Raw genomic sequence first — 21,114 nt, forward strand, 5'->3', positions numbered from 1 at the left:
GGCCCCTGTTCATGTCCCCCTGACCCCCACGTCCACATCCCCCCGGCCCCCACATCCACATCCCCTGACCCCCACGTCCACACCCCCCGACCCCCATGTCCACACCCCCAACCCCCACGTCCACGTCCCCCTGACTCCCACATCCACATCCCGCCAGCCCCCTGATGTCCACAGCCCCCCGGCCCCCAAGTCCATGTCCCTCCAGACCCCCACGTCCCCACCCCCCGACCCCCATCCACATCCTTGACCCCCACGTCTGCTGTCTCCCCCGCCCCTTGTCCATGTCGCCCCCTGGTGCCACGTCCACAGAAGGGGTGGCATTTGATCCAGAGGTTTCTGCTGCCAGCGCTCTGTCCTGGCTCGGCTTTTCCTCCTGTCTCTGGAATGAAATCTCAGGACAAAGCCTACGTCAGGTCATATAGCGCCTCGGACCCTGTCTGCACCCTCCAATCCTGGGAGAAGGGGTGTGGCAGAGGCATCTCCTGCACAGTCAGCATTAGGACTGGGGGTGCAGAAAGCCGGGAGTCAGGGTGCTGACCCTCAGAGGACCGTTGTCTCCCAGAGGGGCGATTGGGCAATGTGGTCTTATCACACCTTCTAATTCTTATACTATCCTTATAATTCTTGTCATACCTTGTACCTCTTATAATATCCTTATAATTCATGTCATACCTTCTAATTCTTGTCATACCTTCTAATTCTTATAATAGCCTTATAATTCTTATCACACCTTCTAATTCTTATAATATCCTTATACTTTTTATTGCACTTCATCATTCTTCTAATAACCTTACAATTCTTATACTTTGTAATTCTTATAATACCTTATAATTCTTATTAAAAAAAAAAGGAACCCCATCGCCGTCGAGTCAATTCTGACTCATAGCAGTGACCCTACAGGACAGAGTAGAACTGCCCCATATGGTGTCCAAGGAGCAGCTGGGGGATCTGAACCGCTGCGGACATTTTGGTTAGCACCTTTATCATTCTTATCATACCTTGTAATTCTTATAAAGCTTTATAATTACTATCATACATCACCATTCTTATCATACCTTTTACTTCTTACAATACTTTATAATCCTTAGGGTTTCCAAGGTGTAGCTGGTGGATTCAAACTGCCGACCTTTTGGTTAGCAGCCAAGCTCTTAATCACTGACCCACCACTATTCTACATAATTTTAATCTTACCTTATCATTCTTATACTTTATAATTCTTATAACACCTTTTAATTCTTTTCACTTTTATTTATTTTACTGTTGCTTTTGAAAATGCACAGAGCAAAACATACACCAGTTCAACCGTTTCTACGTATACAATTCAGTGACGCAGATTCCATCCTTCAAATTGTGCAGCCATCCTCACCCCCCTTTCCTGAGCTGTTCCTCCCCCATTAATATACATTCACTGCCCCCTAAGTTTCCTATCTAATCTTTCAAGTTACTGCTGTCAATTTGATCCCATATAGATAGTTCTTTATAAGAGCACACTGCTCAAGGTAGACATTCTTTACTAGTTAAGGTAGACTGTTGTTTGGTTTTAAGAAGACTTCAGGGGATATTTTTGGTTTAAGATTTAAAGATTATCTCAGGGCAATAGTTTCAGGAGTTCATCCGCCCGTCATGCCCCGGGAAGTCTGGAGTCCAAGAGAATTTGAAATTCTGTTCTACATTTCCCCCCTTTTGATCAGAATTCTTCTATAGAATCTTTGGTGAGAGCGTTGAGTACAGGTAGCTGGGCACCACCCAGTTCTTCGGGCCTCATGGCAGAGGGGGCAGTTGTTCATGGAGGTAGTTGGCCACACATTCCGTATCCTCCTCCTGTCCCTGACTCGCCCCGTTGCTCCAGGTGAATTCAGACCGTTCATTGTGCCTTGGATGACTGCTTGCAAGCTTTTAAGACCCCAGGAACTAGGCATTGAACTAGAAGGTAGAGCAGAGACATGAAACATGTTATTAAACCAATTAACTGGGAAGTCCTGTAACACCAAGACCCTAAACCTCCAAGCCAAGGAACCAAGTCTCATGAGCCGTTCGGTTGCACGTAAGCAGGCTCTGCAGCTGCTCTTTTTTTTTTTTTGGTCATGGTTGTAAATGTATCTGTTGCACAACCTTTGCCAGTTCAGCTTTCTACAGGTGTACGAGTTACGGAGAACAACTACGATAACCGGCTGTGCTTTTTGCAGGTGTACGAGTTACGGAGAACAACTACGGTAACCGGCTGTGCTTTTTACAGGTGTACGAGTTACGGAGAACAACTACGATGACCGGCTGTGCTTTTTACAGGTGTACGAGTTACGGAGAACAACTACGGTGACCGGCTGTGCTTTTTACAGGTGTACGAGTTACGGAGAACAGCTACGGTAACCGGCTGTGCTTTTTACAGGTGTACGAGTTATGGAGAACAACTACGATAACTGACTGTGCAACCGTACCCTTGCCATCTCTTGGGAGGAAGGGAGGCTGTAATCTTTTTTTTTTTTTAATTGTGCTTTAAGTGAAGGTTTACAAATCAAGTCAGTCTTTCATACAAAAATTTATATACACCTTGCTATGTACCCCTAGTTGCCCTCCCCCTAATGAGACAGCGCACTCCTCCTCTCCACCCTGTATTTCCACGTCCATTCAGCCAGCTCCTGTCCCCCTGCCTTCTCATCTCCCCTCCAGGCAGGAGCTGCCCACATAGTCTCATGTGTCTACTTGAGTCAAGAAGCTCACTCCTCACCAGTATCATTTTCTATCCCACAGTCCAGTCCAATCCCTGTCTGAAGAGTTGGCTTTGGGAATGGTTCCTGTCTTGGGCTAACAGAAGGTCTGGGGACCGTGACCTCTGGGGTCCTTCTAGTCTCAGTCTGACCGTTAAGTCTGGTCTTTTTACGAGAATTTGGGGTCTGCATCCCACTGCTCTCCTGCTCCCTCAGGGGTTCTCTGTTGTGTTCCCTGTCAGGGCAGTCATTGGTTGTAGCCAGGCACCATCTAGTTCTTCTGGTCTCAGGCTGATGTAGACTCTGGTTTATGTGGCCCTTTCTGTCTCTTGGGCTCATTATTACCTTGAGTCTTTGGTGTTCTTCATTCTCCTTTGTTCCAGGTGGTTGAGACCAATTGATGCATCTTAGATGGCTGCTAAATCAATGTGATTTTTCCATCACTGTTAACCCCCCTTTCCCCCTATCTCCTGCCCCTGGTAACCACTAATAATCTTTGGTCTCTGTACCTTTGTCTTTTCTTGTCTTTTTATATAAGTGAGGTCATACAATATTTGTCCTTTGGTGACCGGCATATTTCACTCAGCATCATGTCTTCAAGATCCATCCATGCTGTAGCATGTGTCAAGACTTCGTTTCTCTTTCCGGCTGAGTAGTATTCCATCGTATGTATGTACCACATCTTGTTTATCCATTCATCTGTTGATGGGCGTTTAGGTTGTTTCCACCTTTTGGCTATTGTGCATAGTGGCTGCAGTGAACATTGGTGTACCAGTCTCTGTTTGAATCTCTGCTTTCAGGTCTTTTGGGCACATCCCTAGGAGCGGAGTTGCTGGGTCACAGGGTAGTTCCACCACACTGCTTTCCACAACAGCTGTAGCATTTTGCATTCCCATCAGCAATGGATAAGGGTTCCAATTTCCCCACATTCTTGCCAACATTTCTTACTTTCTGTTTTTTTTTTTTAACCTTAACCATCCTAGTGAGCATAAAATGGTATCTCACTGGGGTTTTGGTTATTTGCAGCTCTCTGATGGCTAATGACGCTGAGCATCTTTTCATGTGCTTGGTGGCCATCTGAATGTCCTGTTTGGTGAAATATCTATTCAAGTTCTTTGCCCATTTTATGATTGGATTATTTGTCTTTTTATTGTTAATTCTTATCATACCTTATAATGCTTATGCCACTGCTGTCAAGTCAGTTCCAACTCCTAGCAAGCCTATAGGACAGAATAGAACTGCCCCATAGGATTTCCAAGGCTGTAAATCTTTACGGAAGCAGATTGCCACGTCCTTCTCCCCCAGAGCGGCTAGTGGGTTCAAACTACCAACCTTTCAGTTAGCAGCCGAGCACTTTAGCCGCTGCACCAGTAGGGTTGCCTATAATTCTCATAATACCTTACGAACAAACAACTGGTTGCCCCCAGGTCAGCTCCAACTCATGGCAGCCCGGCGTGTGTCAGAGCAGAGCTGTTTGCTCCATTGATTTTTCAGAAGTAGATCACCAGACTTTTCTTCCAAGGCACCTCTGGTCAGCCTTGAACTGCCGACCTTTTGGTTAGCAGCTGAGCATGTTAATTGTTTGCACCACCCAAGAAAAACCAAACCCGTTGCCCTTGAGTCTATTCCAACTCATAGTGACCGAGGGACTCCATAATTCCTTGTAATTCACATGGGGTCCCCATGAGTCAGAGTCGACTCGAAGGCAACCAGTTACGATGACTTCTTACGCCCTGTCATCGGCGCAGCAGCCCAGAACCACAGAGTGTAGCTACAGGGGGTGCAGAGGGGGCAGCACCGTCTCCTGGAGAACGTGGGATACTCTTCAAGTGGTAGTGGCCTGGGATCAGGTCCTCCAGGACAAACAGGAGGTGGCCAGCAGCTACGGGTTGGGGTGGAAGTGCCAGCTGGTCTGGGAGAGGTGGACTGTGCTCTGGCTGAACCTGGTTTCTGGTCCAACTTCATCGCCGTGGGTCCAGGCCGGCCACTGAGCCTCGTTGAAGCTCTGTTTCCTCATGTATAGCACGGGGTTCCCTTCGACCTTAAAGATGTGGTCAGGACAGGGAGAGTAATATCCATTGTCCAGCCCAGTGCCCAGCTCGCGGTCCCTGTGGGCTGCACTGTGGTCATGTGCTGACTGCTGGGCACAGGGTCAGCTTTGTGTCCAGGGCCTGGAGGGGAGGAGATGATGTCCAACTGCCCGCCGATTCATGGCAAATGCTTCACTCTCTAAGTCCCTCAGAAGAAAGGCCTAGCAGTCTACTTCTGGGAAATCAGCCACTGAAAACCTTGTGGAGTGCAGTTCTACTCTGACACGCATAAGGTCACCAGGAGTTGGAGCTGACTTGGCGGCACTTAGTTCCCTTTGGTTCTGTAAGCCCCAAACGGCCTGGGAGGTAGCATGACTGTGTCAGCTGGACACCCTGCCGTCTTGACCTGGACGCCTTATTGCTTGCTTTGTCAGGAGTGGGAGTTGAAGAATGGAACCTAAGGAAGGCAGGAAGGCTCTAGCTTCAGGAGGCGTCAGACCCTCACACAACATCATCATTGCTGACGTTGACACAGGACACTCCACCCAAAGGTGGCATTGTGCAACACAGCCTGAGGGCTCGTGAGCGATTCTGAAACCAGTGCTCGCTTGTATCTTTCTACTGCAAAATGGTGCCCTTTCAAAACAATATACTTGTGTCACTTTGGTTGCTAACTTCACTTGTTAACAAACAAAAACAAAGGAATGGAAAAGTATTGTCCAAGAATCGTGGGCAAATGGAGACAGTCCATCTTTTTACCCGGTCCCAGGATTACTTCAACCACCTTGGACCTGCCCAGGACTGAGACAGATGGACCAGGGAACCCTGGGGAAGACCTGGAGTCCACAGCGAGAGCTCGGGCCATGGGCCCCTGCGGCCACTGCTCCAGCCGCGACCGACCCAGCATATGAGTGTCGGCCATTGGCTGGACAGAGGGCCCGCGTTCCCCTGCAGCCGCGACGTGGACGCCGTGCGCTCCTGGTCTGCCCTGCAGCCACGACGTGGACGCCGTGCGCTCCTGGTCTGCGTCTGCTCCTCCCTCCCCTCCTCCCCCATCACGAGAAGCCATGGATAAGAACACTCTGCTGTGACTCACTGGGTACCTTTTCTTCTTCTTTTTTTTTTGTTTTTTTTTGACAAACGCTTTTGTCATCGGACGTGAAAAGCTGCCGCTCTTTTTAAACCATTTTTAAAACGTCCCTTTTTTATCGTTGCACTTGCTGTGAGGACCTTCCAGGGACTGTGTGTCCTGTTCTGTGGATGATTTCACTGCTTCTGAGAGCCACCAGAGTAGTTCTGAGACCTCAGAAACATGAGGAATGTGCCCCGTCTCCCTTCACAGGACCCCAGACCCCCACCCAGCGCCGGCAGGGCCTCCTCCCAGGGCCGATGGGCCGACGGGGGTCACGGCGGTGCGTCTCGTCCCTGCAGGGCCCCGGCTGATGCAGGCGGCCGGGGGGGCCCTGGGAAAAGGAGGCCGGCTCCGGATATTGGAGGAGTGGAGTCACAGCCCCTTAGCCCCCTGGTCTGCCCTGTCCCCCTTCTTTCACCCGATGTGTCCAAGTGGTGATGCTGGGCCTCAGGGTTCTAAGGTGGGACCGTTCCTGCCCTGCGCTCTCAGGAGGGGCCCATCAGGGATCCTCAGCTACGGGAAGGGGTCCTCCTGCCAGAACCCTCTGCAGAGAAAGTCACAGGATAAGTCACAGCTTGTCCACAGGCTCTTCCTACCCACGTAGAGTGACAGGGATGCTGCCGGTGGCCTCCACTACCCAGAAGGCTTTCCCTGCCCCTCACAGCCCAGAGGGCAAGGAAACCCAATCTCCCTCCTGCATCTCCCCTAGACGAGCTTCAGGGCGGGTCCGCCTGGCTCCCCCAGGCCTGCTCCTCGAGGCCTTGCCTATTGTCCTGCCCTCTGGCCCCGCGAGGCCTCATGTGGTTTTTCTGACGGGACAGGACAGCCGTCCCCCTAATTCCAAACTCCGAGAATTGGAAGCTGTTGAGTGTGAGCCCCTGAAACTTGAACTTGGGGCAGCCCCATCTTCCGGGAGCAAATTCAGTCTGGGGGGTTATTAGCTGGCAGCCCCTCTCTCAAGTCTAGGAAACAGGGCATCGCTGCAGCATTGAGAACTTCTCGTGCCCATGGGAAAGTCCAGATAGGGAATCCAGGGAGAGAGGGACCTTCCGGAAGGCATCAAGGCCAGTTCACGGCCGGGCTAGGAGGAGCCCCCATCCTCTCGTTTGTGTTTGTTCTCTCCTCATACGAAGCCATGCATGCTCCTTGGTCTCCCCTGAGGGCCATTTTCTGGGGTGCCCAAGACCCTGCTTTTCACAGATGGTCCATCTGGCAGAAGAATAGACAGGCCCCTGGGTAAAATCTGGGGGGTCAGTTTGGACTGCAAGGGTGTTACCCGCTCCGGGTCAGATCAAGTTGCTTGGATGAAGGCTGTTGGGCCTTCGGCCTCACTACCCTCTGTGCCCAGGGGCACTGGGCTGGGCTCTGGTTCTGACTGTCACTGCAGGAAGGGGGAGAATGGCCAACGACGTCCTCCATCCTGGCCCGGCGTGGGTAGAGAGCCATAGCCTGGTGGGGAACCAGTGGCTGAGAACCGGAGAGCCGCCAGGGGGCCCTGGGAACCACCTGGTGCCTTTTCTTCACTTTGCAAATGAAGGGACAGAGACTTGGGGGCCAGTCCTGCCCCAGAACACAGCACTGATTGGCACCAGCACCAGATTTAAAGCCTGGTCTTCAGGCTCCAGGGGTCCATATTTTGTGTTTTTTTAAAAAACCCAGATTTTTAAACCCACTTTGCTAAGCATAAGACTTTCAAAGAGGACAGCAAACTTAGAGACCGCTGTGACCGTCCAAGGGGCTCGTTCTAGACGGACCTCGTGGGGGGCGAGTGCCTAGGCCGGACCCCACGGCTGTCCTACGTTCCCCTGACTTCTTTAGATTTGATCAGAAAGTTAGTTTAAAGCGTTTGCTTCAAAATAAGTTATTTATTTGTATATGTTCAAGAAATATAGTTTTTAATTTATATCTGTACATATTAGACACACGTAGACACTTTGTCAGAATTCTGACAGTGATCTCAATTTATTACCCCCCAAAACCAGCCCCACGGGAAGCACCCCCCCCTTGCCCTGGGGTGGATGTGGGCATAGCAGTCGCCAGGCTTGGGGGTAAAAGGCTCAGCCTTGCCCTGACCGCGTGTGCAGGGCAGGTCCCCTTCACTGTGTGGCCACAGCCTGGTAGGGTCCCACCCGCAGGGCATGGAGTGGGCGGTCTGTCCAAGTCACTGGCTGGGGACAGCGCAGTGGGGTTGCCCACCTCCGCAGGCCACGAGGCCAGGCTTGTTACCACCGGCGACAGCTGTGCCCTTCCTCCAGGCCCTGCTCCTGGTTGTATTATGTTAAGGTGTTGTCCACCTTCAAAATCCCCTCCGTTTGTGTAATTTTCTAGTTTTTTCAGTTTGCCCACCAGCCTTCTGCCTAGGAACCAACAGGATGGTAAGAGGGTTGGCTTTGCCACCACTGCCTTGGGCACGGGAAGTGGTGCTTGCTGCCCCTTTGTCCAGATTCTGAGAAGCTCAAGCTGGGCACTTGCACCCTCTGTTATGAGGTCTGTGCCCCCTCTCTGCATCATCCCTGTAGGGTCTGAGTGTCTTCCCAGGACGCCAGAATCTGTCCGTCCACAGGGGGTGGTCCTCCCGTGCACAGGAACTTCTGGGGCCCCGGTGACCGTGACCAGCCCCAGGGTCCCATCCCCTTCATCTGCCCATTTTGGTGCCACCAACCCAATCCTGTACCTTATTAATCGTCTTCTCCCCCAGTTACTCACGGTTGTTTCTAAAGAACCCAAAACTACCTTCTCACAGTGGCAACAATTTGGAATTCCCGGACAGGCTTCCAAGGGCACAGCTGTGAAGCTGGAGTTGTGTGTGTCTCTCGTGTGTTTAAGGCCCCATCTTCACCCCAGAAAAGAATACGAAGTCTGCTGACACACTGTTTGGGGGAGAAATGTTGCATATTTATAGACCCACAGACCCAGCTCACCAGCTATATGCTCTGTGGGTTCACCTGTCTCGGAACTAGACAACTCCCAAAGGTTGGCAGCATCAAGGTGTGGCCAAGTGTCTCCTTCCGCCCCCTCAGTGAAAAAGGGACAGCTGCTGAGGTGACGTTCTTACCAGGTGCAGTCGGCAGGGGGTGGGTCATCCTGGGAGTTCACAGTAAGACCCTCCAGTCAAGCAGATGCTGAGAATTAGAAGTGGCCTCTTCCGAGCGTTTCTATTACGTTAGAATCAGCAGACAAGATGCCCCTCGATTTACATAAAGGTCAGGGCAGTACTGAAATGTTGAGCTGTTGCCATCCTTTTTTTTTTTTTCCTAAAATAAGTTTTTATGGGAAAAAACAAGTTCAGATTCAGGGTGTAGTTTTAAAGAGGGTAATTCCTTTTTTTTTTTTTTTTTTTTGTTTTCGTTGCTATTTTGGTTTGGTTTTTATCCCCATGATGGGCTGGCCTCATACCATGAAAGAAATTGAAATTTTGGGGGCCATGTGACTTTTTTATCACATGACACAGCATCGTAGAAGCCGCAGGAGGGCCCCTACCTGTGAGCCCCAGACACCCCACGCCAAAGTAGGACAGCTCGGTGCTTTAACGGAAGGAGAGCTTGACACCCACAACGTGGCCGGTTTCAGGTGCGTCTTTCTGCCTGTCTTTTGTGAGACATTCTGGCCGAGTCCTCTGGAAAGTCTCGACAGGGTGTGTCATCAAGTATATTTTTATGGTTGCCGTGGAAGATGGCTTCAAAATGGTGTCATCAGATCACAGTTCTTAGGGACCAAAGGTGTTTTTAATAAGATAATTTTTTTTTTAATTTGACTTTGTAGCAGGAAGGAAAATATCAACCTCCAACTTTCGCATCCATTTTTAAATCATAGACGTTCAGAATCAATTGACCAGGACTGTGAGTTGTAAAATGTTTTCTTATGAAGAATGTAATTATTTCCTGATTGTATTTTTTAAAAAAAAACTAAAGTCATATTTAAAATTCTCTTTGGAAGAAACAGGCAAGAAGATTTTTTTTAACTTAACTATTTTTTTTTATGTTGGCAGTGCCCATTTTAAATGACTGTAAATATATTTTCACTGTGTTTCTCAATGTATTTAATCCATAAAGTGAACAATTTTATCAAAAGGAATTTGCAGCAGAAATATCACTTTTCAGCCCATCTACCCCATTTTGTAGTAGCTTCCCCTAAGTGTTCTGCTTTACTGATGGATTTCTCTACTATTTTACATGCTGTAGCCAGCAGACCGGCGCCCTGTGGCGTGACCCTGTGTGTACAATTAATAAAATTTTACTATTCCCATGGGGCCTCCGTGTCCTCTCTGACCTTGGTTTTTTGAGAAGTTAGCATTTTGAGAAGTTAGCAGCTCCTGAAGTCAAAGAGGCACTTCCCGGACAAGAGGCCACTTCATAGGTGGGAGAGAGGGGTAAGAGGTGCTCCATCTCTGTTAGCAAGAATCCTCTTCCGTGAAAAGACCACACAGAGAGTGTCCTGGAGCCACTGAAGCTGGTGAACACTGAAACTATTGCCCTGAGGTCGTCTTTAAACCTTAAACCTCAAACCAGAACTTTCCCTGGAAGTCCACTTTGACCCAAACAATGGTTTAGCCTAATTAGTGAAGTAGGTCTGCCTTGAGCTTGTGCTGTCTTGAAGGTTTATCTGTGTGGGATCAAACTGACAACGACATCTCGACATTTCGAAGGTTAGGTGAGAAGCTTAGGGGTGGGGACGTTAACGGTGGTGGAACGATTTGGAAAAGGGTAGTGAGAACAGTTACACAACTTGAAGGATGTAAACAATGCCACTGGATCGGACGTGTAGTTTGTTGAAACTGTGTATTTTTGCTGTGTGTATTTTTGCAAAAAAAAAAAGTGTCTTCTAGCCCACAGACCCGAATGTTCCACTTAAGAAACTTGCGCGCACCTGCTAAAAGCCAAGCTCTGTGCCGGGTGGTAAAGTAAGAAAGGATCAGATATGACTCCCGCTCTCCAGGAGATCATCCCGGTCAAGGAGACACGATATATGAACAGATAACTCAGATGTGGACTCTTTGAGTAGGGAACGTATGAAGATTTCTGGAATCCTGGGAGGAAGAACAGCTAACTGAGGAAACTGGGTTTTGCACATGGAAGGGTATTTCAGCTAGGCCGTGGCATATGAATAGGAGCAGCGAGGAGTGCTGCAAGGGAAAGACAGTCCATTCAGAGGCAACAGCAGAGCAGAGGTGGAAGGTGGGCATGGTGAGCTGCTGGGCCAACTGCAAGTACCATGTGGCTGGAGCCGAGGGCAATGGAGAAGAAAACAGGAGGTGAGTCCTACAAGCAGGTTGGAGTTGGATTGTGGGGGGCTCACGTGTCATGCAGAGCAGGGCGAACTCTTTAAGACAGAGTGTGCAGCTAAGGCTTCCCGCACGGGAGGGTCTGTCTGTTTCTAGGGAGCCCACGGCCTGCTGGGTGGGGTGTTAGTCCAGGGGGACGAGGCCTAGGGGACTGAAGGGCCCTGCAGCAGCCAGGGGACAGTAAGCACCATGTGACGGGAGTCCAGGGGGACGAGGCCCAGGGGACTGAAGGGTCTGCAGCAGCCAGGGGACAGTAAGCACCACGTGACAGGGTGCCAGGGACCGGCAGAGGCTTTCACAAAGACTGACTGAGGTGAAGGTGGGTAAACTGGTAAAGGGTGTCCCTAGGGGTCTAGCTTCCCAAAACTGACATGGAGCTGGGCCTGCTTAGTGTGTCTTAGCCTGTGTTCTCTAGAGAAGCAACACCAGTAAAGTGTATAAATATATAGAGAGGGAGATTTATATCAAGGAAATGGCTCCACACGCTTGTAGAGGCTGGAACACTGGAGGTTTTTCCTGACTCGCTTAGACACGGGGACTGGCAAATCCAAGACTGGCAGGTCAGAGAGCAGGGTTCTGGCTCATAGGCTGCAAAGACTGACCGAGACAGGAAGTAAGCACTAGTTAAAATTCCAAGAACCGGAGGCCAGACAAACAGGAGCCAGCTGCAGGATTCAGAGCGAGCAAAAGCCCACAAGCCTTGTCAGAAAGTCCACCTGTATCGGATGCAGGCCACACCCCCAAGGAAACTCCCTTTCCACTGCTTGGCTACTCACAGCAGATCCCATCATGAAGGTGATCGCATTATATCAAGTCTCATCATGGAGGTCATCACGTCATACGACACCTGCCCAACTACATCATAACTGCCAAACCTGAGGATCCTGGCCCAGCCAAGTTGATACCCAACCTTAATGACCATAGTGCACTTGTGCAGCCAGTGACAAGAAAAGGGACAGCATTGTCTGGGAGAAGACACACAGGAGGAGCAGCCTGGGTTGTGGGGGCCGATGATGGGGAGATGCCCAGTGTGAAGGTGGGAGACGGTGTGCACAGGGGAGTCCCAGGGCACGTGGCAACTGTGGGAAGATCATCCACTTAGGCCCCCTCAAAGGCCTGGATCCAAATGCCCTGGATGGGGCCTCCTGCCACCCTAACCTTTTCTTCCTAAAGTACCGGGTGGAGTCTTGGCCTTCACCCCACAGCTCATGAAGGGTCACCTTCTATTGTTAATACAAAGGAACTGCATTACAGTCCCCACACGTCTGTCAGTTTGTCACACTGTGGGGCCTTGCCTGTTGCTGTGATGCTGGAAGCTATGCCACTAGTGTTCAACTGTCAGCAGGGTCACCCATGGCAGACAGGTTTCAGCTGAGCTTCCAGACCAGGACAGACTAGGAAGGAGGACCCGGTGGCCTACTTGTGAAAAGAATTAGCCAGTGAAAACATTACAAATAGCAAAATAGCAGCAGAATATTGTCTATATGATGGCGGAAGATGAGCCCCCCAGGTTGGAAGGCACTCAAAAGGTGACCGGGGAAGAGCTTCCTCCTCAAAGTAGAGTCGACCTTACTGATGTGGATGGAGTCAAGCTTTCGGGACCTTCATTTGCTGATGTGGCACGACTCAAAATGAGAAGAAACAGTTGCAAACATCCATTAATAATCAGAACCTGGAATGTATGAAGTATGAATCCAGGAAAATTAGAAATCATCAAAAATGAAATGGAATGCATAAACATCGATATCCTAGGCATTAGTGAGCTGAAAGGGACTGGTATTGGCCATTTTGAAGAGGACAATCACAGGGTCTACTATGCCAGGAATGACAACTTGAAAAGAGGAATGACATTGCATTCTTCATCAAAAAGAAAATTTCAAGATCTATCCTGAAGTACAATGCTGTCAGTGACAGGATAATATCCATACGCCTACAAGGAAGACCAGTTAATACGACTATTATTCAAGTTTACACACCAACCACTAAGGCCAAAGGTGGGGAAATAGAAGATTTTTACCAACTTTTGCAATCTGAAATTGATCAAACATGCAACCAGGATTCTTTGATAATTATTGGTGATTGGAATTAGAAAGTTGGAAACAATGTAGAATTGGTAGTTGGAAAATATGGCCTAGGTGATAGAAACAATGCCAGAGATCACATGATAGAATTTTGCAAGACCAACAACTTCATTGCAAATACCTTTTTTCAACAACATAAACAGCAAATATACACATGGACCTCGTCAGATAGAATAAACAAGAATCAAGTCTACCCCACCTATGGAAAGAGACAATGGAAAACCTCAGTACCATCAGTCAGAACAAGGCCGGGGCCAACTGTGGAACAGACCATCAATTGCTCATATGTAAGTTCAAGTTGAAACTGAAGAAAATTAAAACAAGTCCAGGAGAGCCAAAGTACAACCTTGAGTCTATCCCACCTGAATTTAGAGACCTTCTCAAGAATAGATTTGATGCATTGAACACTAATGACCGAAGACCAGACAAGTTATGGAATGATATCAAGGACATCATACACGAAGAAAGCAAGAGGTCATTAAAAAGACAGGAAAGAAAGAAAAGACCAAAATGGATGTCAGAAGAGACTCTGACACTTGCTCTTGAATGTTGAGTAGCTAAAGTGAAAGGAAGGAACGATGAAGTAAAAGAGCTGAACAGAAGATCTCAAAGGGCGCTCAAGAAGACAAAGTAAAGTATTATGATGACATGTGAGACAGCCTGGAGACAGAAAACCAAAAGGGAAGAACACACTCCGCGTTTCTCAAGCTGAAAAAACTGAAGAAAAAATTCAAGCCTTGAGTTGCAGTACTGAAGGGTTCTACGGGGAGAATATTAAACAACGCAGGAAGCATCAAAAGAAAAGGGACGGAATACACAGAGTCACTGTATCAAAAAGAATTGGTCGACGTTCAACCATTTCAGGAGGTAGCATGTGATCAGGAACCGATGGTACTGAAGGAAGAAGTCCAAGCTGCACTGAAGGCATTGGTGAAAAACAAGACCCCAGGAATTGACAGAATACCAATAGAGATGTTTCAACAAACGGATGCAGAGCTGGAAATGTTCACTCGTCTACGCCAAGAAATTTGCAAGACAGCTACCTGGCCAAGTGACTGAAAGAGATCCACCTTCATGCCTATTCCCAAGAAAGGTGATCTAGCTGAATGCAGAAATTATCAAACAATATCATTAATACCACTCGCAAATAAAATTTTGCTGAAGATCATTCAAAAGTGGCTGCAGCAGTATATCAACGGGGAGCTGTTGGAAATTCAAGCCAGATTCAGAAGAGGGCGTGAACCAGGGATATTATTGCTGATGTCAGATGGATCTTGGCTGAAAGCAGAGAATACCAGAAAGATGTCTACCTGTTTTATTGACTATGCAAAGGCATTCGACTGTGTGGATCATAACAAATTACGGATAACATTGCGGAGAATGGGAATTCCAAAACATTTAAATGTGCTCATGAGTAGCCTATACACAGATCAAAAGGCTGTTGTTTGGACAGAACAAGGGGATACTGCATGGTTTAAAGTCAGGAAAGGTGTGCATCAGGGTTGTATTCTTTCACCATACCTATTTGATCTGTATGCTGAGCAAATAATCCTAGAAGCTGGACTCTATGAAGAAGAACGGGGCATCAGGATTGGAGGAAGACTCATTAACAACCTGCGTTATGCAGATGACACCACCTTGCCTGCTGGAAGTGAAGAGGACTTGAAGCACTTACTAATGAAGATCAAAGACCACAGCCTTCAGTATGGATTACACCTCAACATAAAGAAAACAAAAATCCTCACAACTGGACCAAAGAGCAACATCATGATAAACAGAGAAAGGATTGAAGTTGTCCAGGATTTCATTTTACTTGGATCCACAATCAGTAGCCATGGAAGCAGCAGTCAAGAAATCAAAAGACCCATTGCATTGGGTAAATCTGCTGCAAAGGACCTCTTCAAAGTGTTGAAGAGCAAAGATATCACCTTGAAGACTAAGGTGCGCCTGACCCAAGCCATAGTATTTTCAATCTCATCATATGCATGTGAAAGCTGGACACTGAATGAGGAAGACCAAAGAAGAACTGACACCTTTGAATTGTGGTGTTGGCGGAGAATATGAATATACCACGAACTGCCAAATCTGTCTTGGAAGAAGTACAATGAGAATGGTCCTTAGAAGCAAGGATGGCAAGACTATGTCTCACATACTTTGGACATGTTGTCAGGAGGGATCAGTCCCTGGAGAAGGACATCCTGCCTGGTAAATTAGAGGGTCAGCGAAAAAGAGGAAGACCCTCAAGGAGATGGATTAACACAGTGGCTGCAACAATGGGCTCAAGCATAACAACAATTGCGAGGACGGCACAGGACTGGGCAGTGTTTTGTTCCATTGTGCAGAGGGTCGCTATGAGTAGGAACAGACTTGATGGCACCTAACAACAACAACAACAACAACGACAGCATCACAGTAGGGAGGTACATCGTCCTCCCAGTTTTTGTATTTTTTGAAATGAGTATTGGGCTGATGTGGCATGAATATTGGTCTTTTTTTAAGCTCAGCTGCTCCCTCCCCCCGGCCCCTGGTAATCTCTATTTTCTATGTTTATGCATTTGTCTAAATGTAAGTAGAAGGTCAGCGAAAACAAGGGAAACCTTCCATGAGATGGATCAACACTGGCCGCAACAATGGACCTAGACCCACCTAGGATGGTGATGATGGTGCAGGACGGGACAGCGTTTCGTTCTATTGTACACGAGGTCATCATGAGTTGGAGTCACATTGACGGCATGTAAAAACTCTAGATATTTCATGTAATGGGATCACACAGTCGTTGCCCTTTTGTGTCTGACTTCATTCACTGAATGTAATGTTTTTCAGCTCACCCATGCGATAGCCTATAACAGGGCTTCATTTTTCTCTATGCTGAGCGCTCTTTATGGCAGGGTTCTGCTCTCATGTGGCAGGGTCCCTCCTGTCCCCTGCTGATGTTGGACTTGGCAGGCCCTGAGGGAGCGCCTGACCTCACCCCACCGTGTCCTGCTCCCTACAAAGGCAGCTCTCTGGAGTCTGACACAGCCCCAGGCCCTACAAGGAGTTCTGGACCTGGAAGGGCTCACAGGCCTGGAATCATCACCTGGCGTCGGGGCACATGAGGGTGGCCACACTGGGCCCCCAGATTCACCATTTGTGGTGGAGGCCCATCCCTTCAGCCTCAGTGCTGGCCTGTTGGGAACAGTTAACAATAAATGCTGGCCATGCGTCTGTCTCTGCACACCGGTGACCAGGGGTGCTGACAGCTGTGGTGGGGGGGGGCGAGGGGTGCCTGGGGAGAGCTGGCTCCTGCTCTGGCCTCAAATTAGAAGACTGGTCTCTGCAGACAAGGTGCCTCAGCTTCCTCCCCTGGGCCCACCCTGCACAGACCACGGGAAAGAGCAGGACCTGGGGGAGAGGTGGGCCAGCCTGGCGGAGCTCACAGCTAGGGAATCAGTGCCGAGCAGTGAGCAAAAGTGCTTGGGAAAAAATCCGCTATTGTGTGGACGGACCGCTTTGTGTGTGTGTGTGGACATGTGGGCTGTTCCCACTTCTAGCAGCTGTGAATGCTGCTGCAGCGAACCTTGGTGCACACGCATCTTTTTGAGTCTCTGCTTTCCGTTCCCCTTGGCGTATACCTAGGAGTGGAATTGCTGGGTCATGTGGTAACTTCATGATTAACTTTTTGAGGGAACACCAGATTGTTTTCCACAGCGGCTGCACCACTTCACGTTCCCGCCAGCATGTATGAGGGTCCCAATTTCTCCATGTCCACACCAATTTCCAGGTCATCTTTGATGGCCGGGAATCAGTCTCCAAGGCCCCAGCTGGTCTCACACCCTTGGAGCAGCGTCCTCCTCCACCACACTGGGCCACGCTTCCAAAAAAAATGGTGCGTCTGGCCTTCCTAACCAGTTCTTGAAAGAAGTTCCTTCTCAGTTTCTGGACTTAGGTCATGCCCTCACGGGCTGCCAAGGGGAAAGGAAGGGCCTCTTTCATTCCTGTTTAAAGAAAGCAGTAAGACGCCAGCACCCTCAGCGTCTTGATGCCATCAGGACGACCAGGGGGTGTTCATTGCGAGAGCGTTAATTTGGCTGCAGGTGGCACGGAGCCGCGCCAGCATAAATCAGGAACCCAGCTGCCTAATGGGAAGCAGGGAAAACATGAGCCGAAGCAGACGATTCAAAAAGTTTACGATGGAAACTTCATCAATTTTATGATGTGTTAAAAGTGGCAGATCTTTGCATAGAAACTAATTAGTGAAGAGAGAGGAAAAGACACCACAGGCTGCAAACTGGTGACATGGCTCAGGGACACCAGCTCCTGAGCTGGGGGGGGAGGTGCCGGGGACCTGAACCCCAGAGGTTTGCTCCCCAGAGGTGGAGCCCTGGAGGGTCCAGAGCTGCTATGCCCGCCCTTCAAGGGGCACTGCCTTGAGGTCAGCAGCTTCTGGGTTGGATCCTGGCTTCTTTTCTGCTTATCCCATCTTTAAACTGGGGGGGGAGTATCTCAGTCAGGGTTCTCTAGGGAAACAGAACCAGTGACGTATATACACACACACAGAGTTTGGTTTACCTCAAGGCGACCTTGTGTACAACAGGACAAAACGTTGCTGGGTCCTGCGCCACCGTCAAATGTTTGAGTCCATTGTCGTGGCCCTTGTGTCAGTCCACCTCATGGGAGGTTTCCTTGTTTTCACTGACCCTCCACTTTACCAACCATGATGTCCTTTTCTAGTGATCAGCCCCTCCTGACGATGCATCCAAACTAAGTCGGCGGAAGTCTCCGATGACGCTGTGTGTGTGACCCATAGCAGAACTATGAATAACCAGGGAACACCCAATAGCCACAACTTCCCTGCCCTTCAGGCGGAGGGACCCTCTGTGCACCGGCCCTGAGGCGGAAGGACGGGGTGTGGTGGGAAGGGCAGGATGGCAGGAGAGGAGTCGGGAAGGTAGCCAGGAGCTAGGTCAGGCAGGGCCGCGGACACTGGAGCCAGCTGGGTCAAGTGGGATGCTTCGGCTGCAAGTAAGAGAAGCCCCAAGTCACATCTGAACTCCAAATAACAAGCCCAACTAACTTTCTGACAGAACAGGGAGTCCTGGGGTCAGCAGCGTCAGGTCTGGCTAATTCAGCAGCTCCATGACATCACTGAGCAGCTGTGGTGGCTCAGTGCTAGAGCTCCTGCCTCCCATGTGGAAGACCCGGGTCCAATTTCCCCCCAAGGCACCCCACGCACAGCCACCACCCATCTGTCAGTGAGTGGAGTCGTGTGTTGCTGTGATGTTGAACAGGTCCCAGCAGGGCCTCCAGACTAAGAAAAGCTAGCAAGAAAGGCCTGGCCATCTGCTTCTGAAAATCAGCCAGTGAAAACCCTGTGGGCCACAATGGGCCGATCCACAGCTGATCACGGCGGTGGCGCGGGACTGGGCAGTGTTTGGTTCCGTTGTGCATGGCATCACCATGAATTGGGGCCGACTGACAACAGCTAACAGCAACACTGTAGTTGAGTTAAAAATAGTGGCCCCTTTGCCAGCCATCTGGCCACACCTGGGGCCCTCGTCCCTACACTGGGGGTGTCAGACCTGCCCTGTGCACACACAGAGAGAGCAGATGAAGCAGCACTCCAAAAACGCCAAGAAAATGGGTGTTTTATCACTGCCGGCTTTACCTACTGGCCTTCACCGGCCCTGACGCAGGACTCCTGAGTCCCACGGTCTCTAATGTGGCTCCTGACGTTGGTGGTCAGATGGCCACAGCAGAAGGCTCTGGATGGGTCCACGCAGAGCAGCGAGGACCTTGCCACACCCACCAGCCCTTTCCTCGCTGGGGAAGAGGCCCTGCAGAGCCCACACCTCCCTTATTCCCATGGAGGAGGCCCCCCAGAGCACGCACCTCCCTTTATTCTCAGGGAGAAGACCCACAGATACCGCACCTCCCTTATTCCTGGGGAGAAGACCCGCATTGCCCCCACCTCCCTTTGTTCCCATGGAGGAGTCCTCACAGAGCCCGCACCTCCCTTTATTCCTGAGGAGGAGGCAGAGCCCACATGCTCCATGGGGATGAAAATGTCCCAGCAGTGGGTGAGTGGGCGCCCTCCACCTCCGGTCCTGGCCGTGGGGCAGGAGGGAAGGCGGCTAGGTCCTGAGGGTGTCCAGGGGCAGGGTGTGTTCTCACTCAGGGCCTTTCCTCTGTCTCTCCTGCCCCACACACCACTCACTCACACACGTACACACACACTCTTACACGCTCACTCACAGTCACTCTTACACACACATATACATACACACCGGACACCATGCATACACACCCGACACCATGTATACACACCATACACACGTGCACACACACACAGACTTACAGTTGCTCTTACACACACCACACACCACAAAATACGCACCACACACATTCACTCACACACGTGCACACACAGACTCTCACAGTCACTCTTACACACATATACACACAGACACCACACACCACGCACTACACACCACTCACATGCATACACACACAGACACACACAGGCTCACTCACAGTCGCTCTTACACACACTAGCATACACACACACAGCTACGCACCACACATGTTCACTCACACATGCACACACACGCTTATCAAACACACACACTTATACACACACACACTCAGGCTCCCCTCTCTGGCCTTCGCCCATCTGCTCCCCGCTGACGGCCCCCACCCCTGCCCTCCCTCACACATAACCCCCGTCCATCCGCCCACCAGCAGGCAATCCCTAGGACAGTGGGACCATGGGTCGCCCCTGGCCCTGTACCTCTCTGGCGAAGTTCACTGGCCATTGTTGTCACCGACTGTCCCCCACCAGCCTGGGGTCTCTCTCAGGTGGGAGGGGCTCTGTCTCACCCCTGCTCTGCCCCACCCCGCCCCGCCCAGGGCCTGGCACACGGTCAGAGGGCCTGAGAGGAGGTGGGCTGTCCCTGAGGACGTGGATATTGAAAACCACTGTTTCTACTCACACGAACGTGGCGTGGCACAGAGGAGGTGTGTGTATGTGTACCTGTGTGAGTGTGTGTGTGTATCCATGGTTGTGCGTGTATGTGTGTGTGCGTGTGCACGCATGGTGTGTGTATATGTGGGTCTGTGTGCGTGTGCATGCATGGTGTGCTGTGGGGGTCATGTATACGTGTGAGTGTGTGTGTACATATGCATGTGTGTATATACGTGTGGGCATGGGGTGGGGTGGTGTCTGTATGTGTGGAGAGTAGGTGTGCATGGTATGTATTTGTACATGTGTATTGTGTAGGTGTGTGTGTGCACGTTTGTATGCAGTGTGTATGTGTGTGGTGTGTATGTGTGCATGTATATGGAGTGTGTGTATGTCCATGTTATGTGTGCATGAATGTGTGTGTGTTGTGTGTGTATGTGGTGTGTATTATGTGTGTACGTGTGCATGTGTGTGTGGTCTGTTTTGTGTGTATATATATGTGTGTGTGATGTGTGTTGTGTCTGTACATGTGTGTACTTCTGTATGTGTGTATGATGTGTGTGGTGTGCGGGGTGTGTGAACATCTGGCGGCTCTGTTGTTCTCGGGAGCCCACTGCACAGCCCCATGTCACCTGGCCCTGGGCCGCAGCTGGGGATCACTCGGCAAACACGTCAGCGCCTCCGAAGTGTGTCCATGCCAGTGACTCTCCCCTCAACTGCGGATGCTCAGAGAACGAGAGAAGAGCAACACACCCTCAAGAGATATCGCCGCTGGGATTTCGGACAGGGCGTGGACCCTCAGCTACCATGAGAGTGAACTCTCAAGGTTTGAACCCAGCGTATCAGCTGGGTGAATGAGCCTGTATGTCCTCTGTCAACGCAAAAATTAAACACAATGGCACTTCAGAAGCAAAGAAATCCTGCTGGGCTGGGGCCACGCTGAGT

General features: G+C 50.0%; 1 protein-coding gene across 5 annotated transcripts in view; it reads left to right on the top strand.

The window, feature by feature from the left end:
• Positions 1-10,112, top strand: part of AFAP1 (actin filament associated protein 1) — a 201,577-nt gene extending 191,465 nt beyond the window's left edge. For all 5 annotated transcript variants that reach the window (XM_064286205.1, XM_064286201.1, XM_064286204.1 and 2 more), the window contains one exon: positions 5,170-10,112. In XM_064286205.1, coding sequence (XP_064142275.1) covers positions 5,170-5,196 — 27 coding nt within the window. In that variant the 3' untranslated portion in view covers positions 5,197-10,112. The remainder of the gene's footprint in view (positions 1-5,169) is intronic.
• The last annotated feature ends 11,002 nt before the right edge of the window (positions 10,113-21,114 follow it).

This window comes from Loxodonta africana, chromosome 5, assembly GCF_030014295.1.
Source record: "Loxodonta africana isolate mLoxAfr1 chromosome 5, mLoxAfr1.hap2, whole genome shotgun sequence".
NCBI lineage: Eukaryota > Metazoa > Chordata > Mammalia > Proboscidea > Elephantidae > Loxodonta > Loxodonta africana.